Raw genomic sequence first — 19,834 nt, forward strand, 5'->3', positions numbered from 1 at the left:
GCCAAAATTGTTTGGCTCTTTGTTTCCAGTAATTTTCCTGTTGTCTCAAAAGGATTTCATAAGCATCTTTGGCGCTATTATAGAGAGCAATATGACTCGGATCTTTACTGCCTTTGAATCTCTCCATCTGTGCCTTACATCGCCTCATCTTTGATTGGAACTGTTGCTTTTTGTTATGACCCCAGGATTGTAGAAAACTCCCACAATGTTCAATCTGAGAGGTAATATGTTGTCCTTTCCCCTGGTTCCAACCTTCCTCCACTGCTTCCTTAACATCACTTTCCCGAAGCCAAGAATTTTCAAAGCGAAACTTTACTGGTGAATACCGGATAATGCTTATGCCTAAAGAGATAAAAAGCGCCATATGGTCACTACAAGCAGTTTCCATATGGTATACCGTAGCTCTGTTAGATAGAGTTATATCTATTGTTAACTCTATAATTGCATTAGTAATATCTAATTGATGGATCCCAATTCAGCAACTCCGCCCTTATGTTAGTAATGGGCCATGGATAAGTTCAAATATTTTTTTGTGTGGATTGTCCTTCAAAGGCGCTGGTCTTTAATTTTTGTTCCTCAAATTGGTGGTCTTTAATTTTTGTTCTTCACCTAATACCCCGAGGTTCTGGGTTCGAACCCCAGCTCAATAAAAAAAAAAAAGGAATTTCGCAAGGCAGAAGTTTGGATTCGCATGCCTGAGGCCTAACTTTGGCCCGAATAGGCTTAACTTTGTTACGAAACTCTGCCTTGCGATTTTTTTTTTTAACTGAGCCTGGGTTCGAACCCCAAACCTCATGGTATTAGGCGAAGGGCAAAAATTAAAGACCAATGCCGTTGAAGGCCAATCGTGCAAATGACCCAGTTCAAATTAATATGTAGCAAGCCCATCAAGGAGAGCAACTCTTGTATAATCCAATTGCTAATGTTGACTGAGCCTAGGTTCGAACCCCAAACCTCATGGTATTAGGCGAAGGACAAAAATTAAAGACCACCAATTTGAGGGACGAAAATTAAAGACAAGTGCCATTGAAGGCCAATCGCGCAAATGACCCAGTTCAAATTAATATGTAAAGAAGCCCAACAAGGAGAGCACCTCTTGTATAATCCAATTGTTAATGTTGACTGAGCCTGGGTTCGAACCCCAAACCTCATGGTATTAGGCGAAAGACAAAAATTAAAAACCACCAATTTGAGGGACAAGGCCAATCATGTAAACGACCCAGTTCAAATTAATATGTAGCAAGCCCAAAAGGAGAGCACCTCTTGTATAATCCAATTGCTAATGTTGACCGAGTTCGGCCGAACCCCAAACCTCACGTATTAAAAGGCGCCAAAAATTAAAGACCACCAATTTGAGGCCAAAAATTAAAGACCAGTGCCATTGAAGGCCAATCGTGCAAATGACCCAGTTCAAATTAATATGTAGCAAGCCCAACAAGGAGAGCACCTCTTGTATAATCCAATTGCTAACGTAGATGAGAAATTATACTATATGAGCACAGAACTCTCTTTTAACTGGAGATCATTTTTCCTAGGCAGATTACTTAAATATGAACATAAATAATTTCATATGATATGAGCACAAATGCTTAGATAAACCTTTGCCACATGCAAGAGCAAGGTTCTAATTCACAATATCATAGTCATTAAGTAAAAAGCGAAAAAAACAAGAAGAAAAAAAGCACTATTCGTGCACCTTATGACTTCTTACATTCACAAGGTTTGTAATTTGTTTCATTTTTCTATTTGAACGGATCAACCTTATTGAGGCAACTTGAACATACTAGAGAAGTAATCAACATGTAACTGCGTAAGAATCGATCAACAATCAAAAGTTTTGGATTGTAATCCCTTAATAAAAAGTGTGCTTTATCTACACAAAGCCCATTTGGAGTTCAAATTTCAATGAAAACAAATGGAAATAAAAGAAAATTTACTTTGACAAAAACTGCTTGCACCAGCCGGGAATCGAACCCGGGTCTGTACCGTGGCAGGGTACTATTCTACCACTAGACCACTGGTGCTTCGTGTCCTTCACCTTCATCATATTCTCTAACACTAAAGTAACAATGAAATGAATGAAGAACCTTATTATAAAGTATAAACATCATATTATGAGTTTCATATATGTACATCAACATATCGTGTAAAATAAAAAAGATAAGTAACAAATTCTCTAGTAGAAACAAAAACAAAAGAGAGAACAAACTCTTCCACTACAACTAGTATCAAGGTATAAAAACAAATGAATACATGTAAATCTAATAATCCAATCCTTTTTCCTATCCCATCATATAAAATTGTTCATGAAGCAGCATTGCCAATTCACCCAATGTTTCTCTTCAAGTATAAGAAATGAAGGCAACATGGAGTTGAAGCAGCGTGATGAACAAAAACCAACCATATGTTAAACTCACCTACCTTCCAGTAGAGAATTTGTCCCGGAAATTGACATAGAAGATGACAAACCTTCTCTAATTTCATCAAATGTTGGGTGTGAATCATGGCTTAAATTCAAGGAAAAATTGGACAACATGGTATTAGATCTCAAACTCTCCAGAAGGTAAACATCCATATCCTCAGCTTCATATTCATCAACATCACCATTCCTGTCAAAGAATTTCACCACTTGTCTCATGGTTGGCCTAGCTTTGGGGTCTCGGCTCGCGCATATCATGCCTAAGTGCAATACCCTTAAGGCGTCCTCTTCATTAAAATCTTGATTAGTCCTTAATCGACTGTCAAAGGCGTTGGTCAATTCGCCTCGTCTCATTAGTTCCCACAGCCAATCCACTAAAGGTGGCTTGCCTTCTTCCTCCTCTATAGGCCTCCTTCCACAAATCACCTCCAAAACCAAAACTCCATATCCAAACACATCGGTTTGCATTGAGGCACGGCCAGTCCTGACAAACTCTGGCGCCAAGTATCCCACCGTGCCAACAACTCGAGTCGTGTTAGCCACTTGACCATGATCATGCATTCTGGCTAGACCAAAATCACCTAGCCTTGCATTCATATCCTTGTCGAGTAAAACATTGCTAGCCTTAATGTCCCTATGCAACACTTTTGCTTCCCACCCCTCATGCAAGTACATGACCCCTGATGCCACATCTTTCAAAATCCTAATTCTGTCTTCAAAACTCAACATGTTTCTCTCATCACATTCAAACAGCCTTTTGTCCAAACTCCCATTTTCCATATAATCATAAACCAAAATCAGGCTGCCTCTTTCTTTCTTGCACCAGCCTCTTAATGACACCAAATTTCTGTGCTTTAGCCTACCAAGACTTGAAATCTCAGCCAAGAATTGCCTTGCCCCTTCACCGTTTTCGTGAGAAATGCGCTTTACTGCAACCTCTGAACCCCCAGCCAAAACCCCTTTATAAACCTTTCCATTGCCTCCAATACCAATCACATTTTCATCAGCAAAACCCTTTGTTGCAGCATCAATTTCTTGATAAGTAATCCTATGTGGCCAATATTCCAATTCCCAATCTTCCATATCCTCTCTTTCCCTTTTCATTCTCCTATTTCTCTTAATCAGAAATAATAAAACTACTACAGTGACCCCTACAAGAAACAAGAGTGACACTGTCATACCTGCAATGAATCCCTTCGATCGATAAACTGGATCCTCAGGAAGCTCAAATGATGGCAGACCATATGTGATCAAAGAATCACTTATCGAAAAATTCGAGTTACTAAAACTCCAAGATAAAATCTTGTGACTTTGAGCAAGATCTCCAGTGGATGCAGTGAACCCCACATACATCTCTTCCTCAAAAACTTGAGAAAGATTCAGTGGAAAATCCAACAAAGATTGCTTAGGCCTTTCCATACCAACTGGTGCCATAGTCACATTAATTCTGAAATCTGCATAGTCAATCCAAACTTGGTAATTTCTTCCATTATTCAACTTTAAAGTCTCAAAAGACTCTTCATTTAAGTTACCATCATTACTATTCTTATTTTTCTCATCAGGCCAATATCCTGCTTCATGAGAAAACACTGACGCAAGAGAATTGACATCAATTCCAACATGGTTATCATTTATATCATTGAATTCTTGATTCTTGAAAACATCAAACTCAACTCCAAAGATATGGTTATTGGGATTCCCATTATTCGTGAAATTCAAGAAACCTAAATTCTGTGAAGAAGTAGTACCATCAATACCTGTGTGTGGAACAAACAAGAAAACTATGCCATGTCCTGGTAGCCTGTCCCTATAAGGAGCCATAGCAAAAATGAAAGATGTTGAAAAGGGAAGAACTTGGGATGAATTTGGTTCTTTTGTGACAATCTTTGAAGGGTACAGAGCTCTACCAATTGAGAAAGTTGAGTCATTTGAAAGAGTAAGTATCCTAGATTCAATTGTAGCATTCCCAAAAAGTGACACATCTGATTGTTTAAAGCCATTGAAGACAAATTCAGTTGCTGCATCTGATTGAATACTGCAAAATATAGTTACCAACAGGTAAGAAAGAAGAAAAATAAGATGTTGGTTCATAATAAGATGTTGGTTCATTCAATCAATGAAGCACAGCCAACTCTCATGGAGAAAGAATTATGGGAAGCAGAGAAAAAGGGTAATATCATTTTAGTCACCAGGTAGATTTGACAAAAAATACTTGGTCAAAACTTTTTTTATCAGGAAACTGGGAAGTACTATTACAAGAAGAGCAATCAAATCTTAACGATCTGTGTCTAAAAGTCAAGGAACTAGGAAGGTTTCTTACGTATGAATAATTAATGAAAATAAAATATATATGCCGCTAATGTGAAGACAAAGAGGAAAAGATACAAGAAAGTGAGGAGGTGGAGAAAGAAATCTGGCGGCTGCCAGCTTAAAGAATAGTCAAAAGACAGAAAATTTGACTCCTAGCTCCTTTAATTTTGCTACTTTTGATAAGTATGAATTAATAACTTAAAGTAGATAATAAATCACATGTTATAGCAGGTTAAATGTATTTATGTTGTACAGTCAGACCTCTTTATAACGACACCCGCATATAACAACACCTCTTTATAACAATCAGTTTTTTCGGAATCAATTTTTTATTTTATATTTTACTTTTCTATAATAACATTTCACTTATAATAGCAACATCCTATAAAATTACCCCTCATATAACAGCTATCTTCTTTTTTTTGGTAATATAAAAATTCACCATCTTTAAAAAATAGAATATTTATGATTACTAATAATAAGTGTAGAGATTTTGACAAAATAATTGATGATTTAATACACTATTACAACAAAAATATATGTTATATATATATATATATATACTGATTTTCCTCCGTTATATAAAGTGTGATTAAGCTTAAAATTTGGTAATTAAAAATGAAAATTATATTTTATTTATCTTTTTGGCCTATAACAGCGAAATATTACTTAATTAACGTTGTTATAAAGATATATATAATCATTCTCTATAACAGCTGAAATTTTTTGAATCCAATGATGCTGTTATAGAGAGGTTTGACTGTACAAAGATTTTGCATGATTAACTTAACAGTATAACTTAAATCCTAAATATAAGATGGTATTAAACGGTGTATGCATTACGTCTACATATTGGAAAGGAGAGAGGAAGATGCGTAGGATACATTACATTATCCTATAAATTGGTTACATCTTGAAGTTCAACGATGGACTTATTTAATTTCTATGTCGGCGTCATAATTGCATATTCGTGATTATAAAATCTGACTAATAAGAAAGAAAGAGCTAATAATTTAAGGGCTGATAGCTTGTTGGGGTTAAGATTCTATAAAGTTAAAAGTTAAAAGCGTTCATTTTGGAGAGTATTTGGTAAAACTTTTATTAAGTTTCAGTTGTACCAAAAACTGAAAAAAGTAGTACTACTAGTAAATTTCTTTTATAAAAGTATTTTAGGGATCTGGGTCCAAGCACGAATTACTTCTCTAATACAAAAGTAATTTTCAAATCGATTAGTCCAATATAAATTGCAAATCTTCCAAAGTATTTTTTTGAAAACACTTCTAAGGAAAATATTTTTTAAAAATAAGAAAATTTTGAAATTTGGCCAATCGTATTATAAACATGGGAAAAGGTGCAAATATATCCCTCAAATTTACGATTTAGAGCAGATATACCCCCGTTATAAAAGTGGTGTAAATATACCCCACGCCCTTACAAAATGGTGCAAATATATCCTTTTTGCTGATGTAATTTAAAAAAAAATTAATTTATTTTTTAATTAAAAAATACCACGTGGCTTTAAAAAAAATCTACCCATTTTTTTTAGTAGGCATATTTTTCTAAAGCCATATGATAATTTTTTTGGGTCTGGTCTAGTTCGTTTAAAAAAATGGGTAGACATTTTTTTTTAAAGCCATGAGGATATTTTTTTAAACGAACCACACCAAACCCACCAAAAAAATTACCATGTGGTGTTAGAAAAATATGTCTGCTAAAAAAAATGAGTAGACTTTTTGTTAAAGCCATATGACATTTTTTAATTAAAAAATAAGCTAAATGATTTTTTTTTTAAAAAAACCCCGTTAACGAAAAGAAAGATATTTGCACTATTTGTGTAAGGACAGGAGTATATTTTCACTATTTTATAACGGCAAGGGTATATATACATCACTTTTTAACGGGAATATATACGTTTTAAATCGCAAAGTTGAGGGGTATAATTGTACCCTTGCCCCATAAACATTAATGTCAACTGTATTGTAATTATTGCAACTATATACGCTTCTTTAGAAATTATTTATTCCATATTTGACAATTCGGGTATGTAGATGAATGATAAGTTGAAAAAAAAAAATTGCCAAAGACAAAATGGATTGTCAGCCGAGAAATGGATGAAGAAAAGAAAATGCATGGGACAGTTAAGTTGGTATATATTTAGAGCAAATATCTGACATTTGTGAAAATACACGTCATTGCTTATTCGTACATAATAGTACAATCAAATGTAGTATTAATAACTAAATAGGCCAATAAGATAAGCTTTGGAGATAGTCGATATTTTACAATAAATTTTAAGCTCTAAGGTCAAACAAATATTTGAAAAAAGAAAAAAAAAAACTTAAGATACCTCATCAATCAGGATAATTGTCATTGAAATTTAATAGCATTTGGCAATATTTGAAAGTATTATCAAACCTCAAGTATGAAAAGTAAATGGAAAATAATCAAATATATTTGCTTGCTTAGTCAAAGAGGTGAGAAAGCTTTTTTAAGTGATCATAACTTGGTACTTTTGTTCAGTTTCAACGTTCATTAAATGTTGTATAATTTTATAACAGTTGACATTTGAAAAATCCCTCCATATTGACAACTAAAGATATTTTTGATATTTGTGTAGAAGGAATTTGCTTACTTTTAATTTCATCCTCATTTTGTCAGTGGATTCACGATATAAAATTAGTCATATCTTAGCCATTCTCTAATTTTATGTGGGATATAAATATATAATATAAAATGAGAATACGTATAGTAATAAGGTAAGGATTAGATTATTTGAACCAAAATTATCATTTTGAAGTAAGTAATTCATATATATATATATATATATATATATATATATATATATAAATCTTAATTACAGCATAAAGAATTTCTGTAATGAAATTTTGTATAAATAGAATGCGAATCAAGTTACCCGTAAGTTAGTTCGAAAGCTAGCAAAAGGGGATTTTGCATTCACTGGTGTGTCTATACATATATAATCAATAAAACAGGATCTTGTGATTTGACTAATAATGACTTTTTATTTCTATATATTATGGTGAGCCCTACGCCGCGCAAATTGAGGTATAATCGGACTCCAATGCGGATACCGTACCGGATCATTTGCATGATTGTCCTTCAAAGGCAATGGTCTTTAATTTTTGCCCCTCAAATTGTTGGTCTTTAATTTTTGTCTTTCACCTAATACCCCAAGGTTCTGGGTTCGAACCTCGGTTCAATAAAAAAAAAAAAAAACAGAGGTTTGTAGCAAAATTAGGCCTGTTCATGCTTAAGGCAAATTTCTGCCTGAATAGGCCTAATTTTGCCCGAATAGGCCTAATGTTGACTATCCTTTGCCCTAATAGGCTTAATTTTGTTACAAATTTCTGCCTTATATTTTTTTTAAATATTTAACTGAGTTGAGGTTTGAATTCAAAACTCATAAATTTTTAGGCGAAAACGAAAACTTAAAGATTTTTAATTTAAAGGGTAAAAATTAAAGACAATGCCTTTGAAGGTCATTCCGCACAAAAAAAAAAAAAAAAATGTACCGTACACTGGGTGAGCAACTACATAAAAAGGTCCAATTAACTGTAATAGGGCTGTCCACCAACCCCACTTTGCTAATTTTTTATTTTCTTAGGACCATATTATTTCTGGGACTTTCTTTTTTTTACCGAAAAAAAGAATGGTGCACGTTTTTTTTTTTTTTTTTTTTTTTTTTTTTTTAATCCTTGGCGCTTGGTTGGGTTTTTAACTTTTTACAATCAGACATAAAAAGCCCTTTTGATCTTTTTACCAAACAATTATGACTCTTTACCAAAAATGAAATTCTGTTCCACTAGAGAGAACAATTCTCTCTCTTTTTTTTGGTTCGGTCGAAGAGTATTTATATAATCCACAAACGGAAAAGGGTTGCAAATGTCCCTAACATGGAGAAAATGGTTTACAAATATCATCCCTCTATCTTTCGATCTAAAAATATCATCAACCTTTATTTTTTACTCATGGATGCCTCTCAACTAACGGCCAAAATCTGGGTCAAATTTGGCTCTTTAAGATAGTCATGTTGCCCATTATGATTTGCCACATTTTTAATTCAGAACTAAATTAAAATCGAGTCATTTTTAAATCTACCCCGCTCCTGATCCGTTTCTCTTTACCCTTAAAGCCCCGATCCTTCCTCCTTATTAAACCAAATAGACTTCCCGCACCAGATAATAAGAGCAAAACTGAGTGATCATTATTGTCCAGTTGGTGATCGAATGAGTGCCTGCAACTGATTTTGATATTTGACTTAATTTCAGATTTATTTACCATCTTTATCTGTTAATTTTCTTTAAGCTTGTATAAATTCTCTGAATACTTCAAGCATTTATATAAAATGAGCAGCAAGTAGATTCTAATTCATTGTTCCTATTATTTTTGTGATCCATGTCAAAAATGCTATACAACAGTCTTGAACACTTCTTATATGGAGTTGAGCGTTTAGACTAACATGTAATGAGCGGGGGTTTTAGGAAAAGTTTTATTTTGGGTGAGGCATGCCAAGTCATACTTGTGTGAGGGCACTTTTTTTTGACAAGTGTTTTGTGGGCCCCCTGAAGGATAAATTCCCGGTGACTTTCTTCTGTTCCGTTCTTTTCTTTTTCTCCATGATATTTTGTCTCCCCTTCTATAAGTCTTGTTTTTCATTTATCAAAAATCAAATAGAGGTAAATGGAGTAATGTTAATCCAGTTTTTTTAAGTGTTTTCTTGTACTATTTCTAAAAAACGGGTAAGTTTTATAAATGGTTATATAATCACAATTTTTTTTATGGATTACAAAGACCAAAAAATGAGTTGATATTAAAAATAAAAAAATAGTTAAAATATAGAATTATCACGCATAATTTTTTCGGACTTTTGTATAGAAAGGTGAATTTGTTTGCTAAAAAATATAGTTATGTGAATAAAAAAATCATTAATCATTCATGAAATTTATTCCTTAAAAGATTGACCCTATAAAGGTTGCATATTTTCGATTTATGTTTTTTTGGTTGATTCTATTTTAAAAAAGAATTTTAACAATAAGTTCAAATTTGACAATTTTTTTTTTTTTTTAAAAAGAAGAAGATTGAAGCTAGACAATGACAATAAAGGTTTTAGAGTATTTACAGGTGTGCTTTCCGTCATATAAGTATTTTGGTGAAACTATTAGAGATTAGAAGAAGAATTTACTGAGCAATTTTTTCCTTTTCATATTTGTTAGTTTTCTCGTTGCTTTGGTGTCTATCCGATGATTACTGCAAATATAAATTTCGGGAGTTTCTTATTCAAGATTTATCTTTTGAGTTCAACTTTTGAGAAAATGAGAACTTAAAATTTTTTTTTCCAGGTATTTTTTTAATTGATTTGGTCGTAGGGTACAATCATTAATTGCAAAAGAAAGAGCCAACCAAAATCGTAACAACCCAAATGAGTATATGAATAACAAGGGTAGAGAAATAAATAATAATGGTATTGATCCATCTTTTTGATAGGACTATCAAAAATAGCTATATAAGTGAAAGAGAGAGAGAGCTATAAATTAAAGAAGAGATGTTGCAAAAAAATGGATAACCAATAGTGAACGCAAATAGAAAAGAAAGGACCGGTTGGAAAGTGGGGTCTTATTCACCTAAAAGAAGACCATGGTCTTTGATTGCTTGGAAAGTGGGCCTACATCAATCCACTTGTCAATCAAACAAATGTCTCACACAAATATGACTTGGCATGCCTCACACATAGTAAAACTTTTCGGGTTTTAGGGTTAATGTGAATGAAGGATAGGGGTTTATGATTATAAGAAACAGATGAAAGCGGGGGCGGGTTTACAATATGAGTTGATATTAATTTAATTTTGAATAAAAAAGTGGTAAATCATTAATAGGCCACATGACTATTTTAAAGAGTCAAATTTGACCCAGATTTAGTCCGTTAGTTTGAGGAGTATCAATGAGCCAAGAACAAATTAAAGGTTGAACGTATTTTAAACTAAAATGTTGATGAAGGGTATTTATGAATAATCCTTTTTCTTCTTTTTTCGACTTTTTCTCTCATTTTAAAATTAATATCCTATATATTAAAACAACCCAAAAGTCACTCTCATTCTTCTCTCATTTATGTTCTTTTTTACGGTTCAATGTACACTACTTTTCTCTCTGAATCATTCATTTATTACATATACCCACTACTCTTTCAATAATTGTCATTTGGTAAAGAACATTTAAACCTAATCCTCAAAGTATATATTTGTTGAAGGTCTTTGACAATTGCTTTCAGGATTAGACCCCAAGACCATAATTTCCAGGTGCATTTGATTCTTTCACGAGGTATCATCCCTTCTCCCATAGTGTCTTGCTGTAATTGCTACTAATGTGTGTTTTAGATATTCTAAGGTATGACTAATATATTTTATGGGCCTATATTTTTACATCAAAGATGCCATCATTTCTTAAAATTTACAATTTTAATCTGTGTTTTTGCAGAAAAATTGCGATAAATTAAAATATAACAATATCGTTATCCTCGGCTAAGTAAACAATACTTCTTCTTTTTCCTTCTATATAACATCTCTTAGAGATTAAAAAAATGCTATTTATCATTATTTTCTTTTACATTTTCCTATTTTTTTTTCTTTTTATATTATTTCAAGAAGCCCAAAAGTCATCCTTTTAAGTAAGTATCTAATTACATTCATGTTCCACAATAAATTTGTGAAATGCTTAACTATGGATCATTTTTTTTTTTTTGAACATTAACGATATTTATATATATGTATTATATAACACCCCTATAGGTGTTACAAAAGGTTACAACATTGTTCAGTGTTATAGTGTTATGTAAGACACTTTGGTTGCCAAGACTACATTTATTTAGCTTCCATAACTGCATCATAGTACCACATACATTTATTTCTAACTGCATCATAATAAAAGTAGGTGGGGTAACATTATCCTAAAAGTAGTACTAGACTTAGTTATAGCTCCTTTGCCAAAAGATGAGCAGCCACGTTGCATTCTCTGAAGCTATGCCTGACCAGAACTTTCTGCAGCTTGTGCATCAGCCATCTGCAAGAAGAAAGAAGGGTTTTATCATGAAAAAAGTCTTTTTGTAAAGCCTGAATCGCTTCAACACTGTCCATCTCAATTTCCAGTAGTTTCAACTGCAACTTAGTGACAATGTGCAGTCCATTTAATAAAGCCAATAGTTCTGCTTATAATGGAGAAAGGGCATAATTAACATGAAGCTGAAATTAGTCTTTTGATATTTTTCCTGATTTTCACAATAAAGGCTTGATCAAGGAATTTAATTTGTTTGTTTGATTTTAGGGAGTCAAGACTATTAGTTCAACTGGATTGCTAACTCAGTCAAAAGTATAATCTTCTCTTTAGACCAAATTATCCTTTGCAAAATTATAAGTAACATAGACAAATGAATTTCAATGGTAAATGGTTTAGATGTTTTAGTTAATTCGATGACTTCAAAATTCGCACTCTTAAAATAAAAATGATGTTCTCGACTTTCAAATTGTCATGGTCAGCGAATCACACTCACGCTTTTCTTTTATTGTTCTTTCATTTCTCGCTCATGTTAATATTGTTACTAATGTTTTATGCTCAAATTAGGTTTCCCTTGTAGCTTCATTGTTTGTAGTGGCGGAGCTACACATCGGGGTGTCCCGTGTGTGAACCGACACCCTTCATCAAAAAATCACATCGCGTAAATACATAAAAGAATTACTTTTACGTATATATACTATGTATGGAACCCTTAATTTTGCCGTATGTTTCTTTTTATATTTTACACCCCTTGCGCCCAGAAAAGTCACATTCCATTGATTGTTTGTGGCAAAAGTGAAGAAGGGAAGAAGGAGATTATGTCAGTAACAGAATGCAAAAATGAGTAACTACATACTCCATTAGTTTTATTTACATTTTTTCATTTGCTAAATTGGATAGTTAAATTATGACCATGTTGTAGGTGATGCCAACTTTTGTGAATTCTTACATGTTATTTTATAGCTCAAACAATCTTCTAGAAGGTATATATATGCTACTAAAAAGTTTTCAGTTTAGATATACTAATGTCTAAATCAACATTAGAACTTATCTTTTTCTAACTTTTCCCTTTTCCCTTATATTTATTTAAATAATTAAGCTAAATGATGATTTTTAATCTTTTGGCTATGTGCCTTTATTATCCACTTTATATCATAGTAAATTCTGCACACACTATAATGTCTTTAGTCTCACTCTTTTGATTTTCCCTTTTATTTTAAAACGGTTACTCAATTAATAATCGAATTAATTCTTTTAATGTGGGTCCACAATTTCTGTCATAAGTATAAGGAATAGGAGCAGTGGCGTACGCAGGATTTTAAAGTTAAAGAGAAAACATATGAACAAATTGGAGAAAAGAATGAATAATTTTTGCACCCCAAGAGTTATAATCCAGTTCCAGATTGCATTTAAGTAACTTAATGTATAAGCCTTATTTTAAAATGAATGTAGGTTGACTGATTTTGTATCATCCTTCCTATCCTTCCTTACAATGAGAAGTGTTGGGCTGTTGGGCTGTAGGCTCACACACACACATTTATATTCTGATTGAACAAATAAGATAGAAAAATTGACACATAATACTTGTGTTACTATAACTCATCCAAACTTAAGGTATGCTCCCCGGCTCCTTATTTTTCAAAAGTAAATTAACGAGAATGAATTTCTATTAAGAAATCATTTAGACACATGGCTCATAATAAATATGAGCATAACAATTAAGGGCAACAAATGGATATCAAAATGAAAAAACAATTCTGATAGTTTGCACATCCTAATAATACAGGAGGGGGTGGTGGTTGGGGGGGGGGGTGAATTGGGTATATATATATATATATATATATATATATATATATATATCAGATTTTTGCCTATGTGAAGGACAATCAGAACAGTAACAACATAAAACTTTGACGTGGAAAACACCCGGCTCACAAGGTTTAAAAAAATCACGACCTACACCTCTGCAGGATTTAACCCGAACTTTCTAAAATTGTGAGCTCCAACCGAATTAAGATTACAAACACTTGCAACCTAAGAGACTACCCTTAATCCCTTACCCCTACAATTACCTGACTATAGCTACACTCATATTACAGAACAATTGCAACCTAGGAACTAACTCTAATCCCTCTTAGTTACCCCTAACTTAAGCTAATTTTTCTTTAGAAAAATACCTAAACAATGCTTCTATGAAAGCTGGAAATATGTACAACTCAATAACAATCCTAATACAATAAAATAGGATTGAAGACACTATGAAATATAGAAATGAAACAAGCTCTTTAATTTGGTCCAACGTATCATCCACACACTCGACTGGTTTGACAAAAAATTTAAGAATGATCTTCGTTGTATGCTTTGATTTCTACTATTGCTTTCAACATAGGTGTGTGGATCTCTTCAACAAAGGACTTGTATATTTATAATAACAAGTGAAAGCAAGTTAGTTAAACACAAACATTTTTAGGATAAGTATATGTCTGAGTTAGAGGCAAACTCCTTGCTTCACAACTGGAATTATGTAGTATTTAGGAGTTCTATTTCGTGCAAAGATTATCTAAGATATTCCTAAAGACTCCCATATTCCTCTGATCCTTTATTCTTATTTGAGACTCCTCTATTTACAGAGTTTTACTAGCAGTCAAACTCTTGAATGGAACATGAAACTGCAGTACCTAATTCATTTAGTTTAACATCTGTAATTTCTGTTGGAAATCTACGGAAAATACTCGATTACGAACACTTTAGCGAATTCTTTAAAGCTTGAGACATGTCAATTAAGACACTGTCCATAAGGATATTTCATCCTGTGTGGGTGTATCCCTCAGGATTCAACAAGCTGTTCTAGTACAAAACTAGGAGCCATAATCTAACAAAGATTTATTTAGTTATAAAACCCACCACATTATAATATGGTAGAAAGATTTGTATTGATCTCATTCTCTTGCAAAAGAAAGAAGACGTGTTGAATTATATATTGTCAGAAACCATCTAATGACATGAATTAATCATCACACGTTCACGGGAAATTGATGACCATAAAAAGAAGAATAAAGGCCATAAAAAGTAGGCAATAAAGAAGAGTAATAGAAGGAAAGCAATGGCCAATGAATATGATTCATTAGTGTTGACAAAGTAACGTTAGAAGGCATATGTCTGTTACAAATGCCAATTGCAGCCATTAGAAATTAATATACCAAGGACCTATTAATATTGTATTAAGAGAATGGGTCTAAACAAGAATAAAACTATATTTTTTTTTTTGAGATATTAAAAATTATTTTTTCAACAATCCCCCACATATCTCAAAAAGAATAATAAGAAATAAAATGAAGTAAGAAGTTTCTGTTGGGTATTCACATATGAGTACAATGCGTCAAATCTGGTGTCTCGTAGACTATGAAACAGACCTAGATAAAAGAAGAATAAACTTACCGAACAATTGGTGAGGTTTAGAACTTCTATGAATCAAAAATTCTTTTGTAAGTCCAGGGTTTTATTTAATCACATTATATTTGCACAATCTTTGTCGTTATCGCGGTTTTGCGCTAAGAGGCCATGTGCGTGCTCTTGAAATCCGTCACGATTTCATAGAAGCGGTACCATACATATAGGTCCGATCATCAAGTGTGTTCGTGAAATACACCACCTATAAAGGATATGAATTGGATTAAGAGTTTGTAACTCGCCACACCACTATTCAAACACACTCATATAGTCCTTGAATCATGGGAGTGGTCTAAAATGGTCCACTGAGAGCAAAAACTTATCAAATTTGGTCTCCGTCTATTTTTTTATACAATAAAGGATCATAAACCTTCATGATTAAGAGTTTGTGACACCATCGGTTTTTAATTTTTTTTTTAACAAACTTTGCCTATCGGGTCGGTTTTAAGTCGATTTTAACCGACGCGAGTCCCGCGGTATATTCAAACACCATAAAAAGAAGAGAGAAATATAATGGTTTAACGATTAATCTCATGATGGTTTATACTTGTTTGTATAAAAAAATGACCAAATTGATAAGTTTTTGAATATGAAAATCCTAATGTATAGTTCGGGGATCATTTTAGACCAATCACATAGGGGACTATTTATGGCGTTTTCTCTTCAAACACCATCATTGTTTTAATAGTGCATACTTGATCGACTTAAAAATCTCATTACTCATATGATGTTTCATTCTCTATAGTTGGGTTACCATCATGGAATCTGATCAAGTTCTTAAAGATTCTCCCCTCGATTTTCTTATAGTCTCAGAATTGATCATAACCTTTACATAAATAATTTTATTTTATCTCACAAATTTGCTTTTTCACGTTATGTATCAAATGAATGTGTCTATGTTTGCCAATAATTTTTTTTATTTTTCACTACAGTTATTACTGCTTGTCAACCTCAATTAATGTATACACAAAAGATGTTGATTTTATTCCAATTGGAATACTCATTAAGAGGTCTCTTAACCACTCAGCCTCATTACCAACCAACTCCAAAAATTCACTATGTCTAGTACCATAATTGTGATACCTCTCGGATATTCTTTTTCTTTTAAAAAATGAATAGCATAACATTAGCAAGACACCCCCACAATTTCAAATATTTCAATCTAAATAAATAACTTTTCCACAATTCACAAGAATTTTTTTACCTCCAATTGTTTCTCCTCCTAGTACCACCATAATTATTTAGTCATACTATCTCTTACTTATAAATAAACAAAATAATATAAAACGTACAGAGAGAAAGCACCCAACAAACTTCTCTAATTTTCTCACTCTCTTAGTTTTAAACACGATCAGTTACAATTGAAACATCACATGCATATCATCCTTTATTTAAATCAGGATATTCACTCTGCTTCTAAATTTCATGACATAAGAGACACGAAAATATTGGATCAATCTTCAAGTTAAAGATTAGCTTATTAATACGATGTGATATAAGAACTCCAGATTTATTACTATTGTCAAAGAAATAATATATTAAAAAATAATTAACATAGTAAAAGTTAAAACACATACTAAGAGATAAATAGACACAAGAGATGAAAGTTTTCCCTATTTGTTTCATATGTTTTCAAGTCTAGCATGCCTTAAAAAAAAATCAAGTCCTAGCATTTTCGCTCATCACTCGAGAAATATTGAGTACAGATAAATCATGATTACAATATCCTTTGCCAACAAAAATATAGTTTTTGGTTAACACAACCTTATCAAACTCAAAAGAAACTTTCACCCCCACTTTTTCTAATAATCTCATAGAAATTAAAGTGGTTCAATATTAGAAACATGTACCACCTCAATTAGTGCCAATGTTTTTTCAAATATGTGTTTAAGAAGAATTTTCCAATTACAAGAACCTAAGTAGTTCTTGAATCATCAAGATAAATAAACCATTCTTCTTCTTCAATTTGGGTGTAGAACACAAAATTATGTTAGCACAAATATCTTAGTAGCACCAAAGTCTAACACCCAATATCTCCCATTACACACAAGATTCGCTTGAAAGATGACCACAATAAAAATTCATCCTCTTAGTCAAATTTATTTTACTTAGCGGGATTATCCTTTCTCGGAATCTTCTTTCACATTGAGGGGTATGTTGGCTTAATTTGCTCCACACAAAACAATATTTTTTTTCATTAAAAATAATAACAAAGGTAGCATGGCGACATACCTGTTTTATTGTAATTTTCCAGTAAGCATGACAAAGTTGATGAAGCGGACAAACGAACCTAGTTTGAAGAAGTGGCTGCCGCCGAGAGGCGAGTAACGAAAGATCACATATGATATGTGTTATGGTCCGTCATCTCTAACACTTGAATCCTCTGCCTCTCTTTTTACCAAAATATTCCATTACACTCAATGCAGAAACCTCTCCAAAGACCAATTTACTCTACTATGACTTCTCCTTCTTCCTGATTTACTTTGTGAATCATGATAGTAACCATCATGGAGTTTAATTCTTTGCACGAATTAGTACTTTCAATATGAAAATCCCTTGATCTCTCGAGTACTGAATTCTGGTTGTTCTCCATCAAAGAAACTAAAACATCTCCTAAATATTATTTCTGGGAGAGGTATATATAAAAGAGTACTAACGATTTTGTAAGTAGTATTTTTCGTAAGAACAAAGTACGAAATATCCTCAAGATTGTTGGAAATCTTATGGAAAATACTCGATCACGAACATTGTACCGAATTCTTTAAAGCTTGAGGCATGTCAATTAAGACATTGTCCTTAAGGATATTTCACTTGGTGTGGGTGTATCCCCCAGGATTCAACAAGCTCTTCTAGTACAAAACTAGAAGTCAAAATCTAACAAAGATTTATTTTGTTATAAAACCCAAAGACACTATAATATGGTAGAAAAATTTATATTGATCTCATTCTCTTGCAAAAGAAAGAAGACGTGTAGAATTATATATTGTCAGAAACCATCTAATGACATGAATTAATCATCAAACGTTCACTGGAAATTGATGACTGATGGATATAAATTATTCATGTAATTTTGTATATAAAAAATTAGATTTATAAGTAAAACATGAATAATATTATCATATTCCCGCATATCTTCTAACAAATCTTGCAGGAAAAAGAATACAAGAGAAATAAAGAGAAGGAACAAATTGCCAAGGAAAAGAAGAGAACCACTTATGCATCTACAACTCCGTAGACATATCCGTGAAAATTTACAGTCACATCTATGGCATCTGCAGACGCGTCCGTCACCACAGTCGCATTTATGGCATCCACAGACGCGTCCGTCACCACGCGCATCTATGGCATCCACACGCGCGTCCGTCACCACAAGCCGCATCTATGGCATCCACATGTCTATGGAGAAAAAGTCAGGCATCCATTTCTATAAGTAGCAAGCTATTCTGAAGACAAAGGGCATCCAATTTTTAGCAAGATACAAGAATTAGTCTTGGTCTGTTTCTCTTGTTTTTGTCTTTGTCGGATAACATTATCTATTTTTATTTTTTCTTACTCCATAATGGAGTAATTTCTTTCTGTTGAGATAGTTGAGGAAGCTTGATATATTCATAATACTATCTCAGTTTTTATATGTTCTTGGCTTGAAACTTTTTATTTATATTTCAAAACTTTGTCCGGAATGATTATTTCAATTCATTATTATCACGTCTACATATTTTATCTCTAAGTTATTCTTATATTAATTTTGTAATTCTCGCGAGCAAAATTAATATATAATACCCAATGAGTAAAATAGCGAGTGAGAGTAATTTTTAGTATTATTATTCCAAATCTTTATCTTATTTCTTCCAGTCCTAATTCTCATGGAGGGAATGACTCAAATAAGTTTATTGATTTAAATGGTCTTTAATTTATTTCTTTCAGTCCTAATTCTCACGGAGGGATTGACTCAAATAACTATATTGATTTAAAGGCTAATCGCAAGAGGTCTTTATTCCCGTAGCACAATTCAAGTAAGAAAATATTTCAATTTAATCGTCACTAGTTTTAAAGCAATTAATTGACATAACCTCACGGAGTGTTAATTAACTATTTATTTCTTAGTGTGAAAATATAATTGTATTAGAAATAAGCAATTATTCCTTAGAGAAATGCATGTAGAAACTGAGATTTTATCGCAAAAATATATCAAGTGAATTCAGCAGTTCCCAACTCTTTTTATATATAACTTTTCCGGAAGTGATTTGTTTTTAATTTAAGTAATTTTAATTTCAAAAACTCATCTTTCATCAATTTAATTCTCTCAAATAGTAACAAAGATAATACAAATCTGTAGCATAGGTGGTTCCAATCTCCGTGGGACGATATCTTAAATTTTACTATAATTTGATAGAGTACGAGCAGAAAAATCTATACACATTAGCCTCGTCAGCGACCATAAAAAGAAGAATAAAGGCCATAAAGAGTAGGCAATAAAGTAGAGTAATAGAAGGAAAGTAATGGCCAATGAATATGATTCATTATTTTTGACAAAGTGATGTTAGAAGGCATATGGCTGTTACAATTGCAGCCATTAGAAATTAATATACC

The 19,834-nt window shown here is 32.6% G+C and overlaps 1 protein-coding gene and 1 non-coding gene across 3 annotated transcripts; both read right to left on the reverse strand.

The window, feature by feature from the left end:
- Window positions 1-1,953: 1,953 nt before the first annotated feature.
- TRNAG-GCC (transfer RNA glycine (anticodon GCC)) lies at window positions 1,954-2,024 on the reverse strand. Its single transcript has one exon. It is a non-coding gene; the product is annotated as a tRNA-Gly (tRNA).
- Window positions 2,025-2,064: 40 nt separating this feature from the next.
- On the reverse strand, window positions 2,065-4,830 carry LOC132045168 (L-type lectin-domain containing receptor kinase VII.1). 2 transcript variants are annotated; one of them, XM_059435719.1, is made up of 2 exons: window positions 2,466-4,830; window positions 2,065-2,338 (listed from the first exon to the last, which is right to left on the reverse strand). In XM_059435719.1, the coding sequence occupies exons 1-2, from the start codon at window positions 4,526-4,528 to the stop codon at window positions 2,326-2,328; spliced, it is 2,076 nt and encodes a 691-aa protein (XP_059291702.1). In that variant the 5' UTR covers window positions 4,529-4,830; the 3' UTR covers window positions 2,065-2,325. The 2 variants fall into 2 exon arrangements, with proteins under 2 accessions (XP_059291702.1, XP_059291694.1); XM_059435711.1 differs by having other exon boundaries at window positions 2,065-4,827.
- Between the last annotated feature and the right edge of the window lie 15,004 nt (window positions 4,831-19,834).

This window comes from Lycium ferocissimum, chromosome 2, assembly GCF_029784015.1.
Source record: "Lycium ferocissimum isolate CSIRO_LF1 chromosome 2, AGI_CSIRO_Lferr_CH_V1, whole genome shotgun sequence".
NCBI classification, from domain to species: domain Eukaryota; kingdom Viridiplantae; phylum Streptophyta; class Magnoliopsida; order Solanales; family Solanaceae; genus Lycium; species Lycium ferocissimum.

Bases quoted from the DNA above. Each gene is read 5' to 3' on its own strand.
- LOC132045168 (XM_059435711.1), bottom strand. From the start codon at position 4,528: ATGAACCAACATCTTATTATGAACCAACATCTTATTTTTCTTCTTTCT.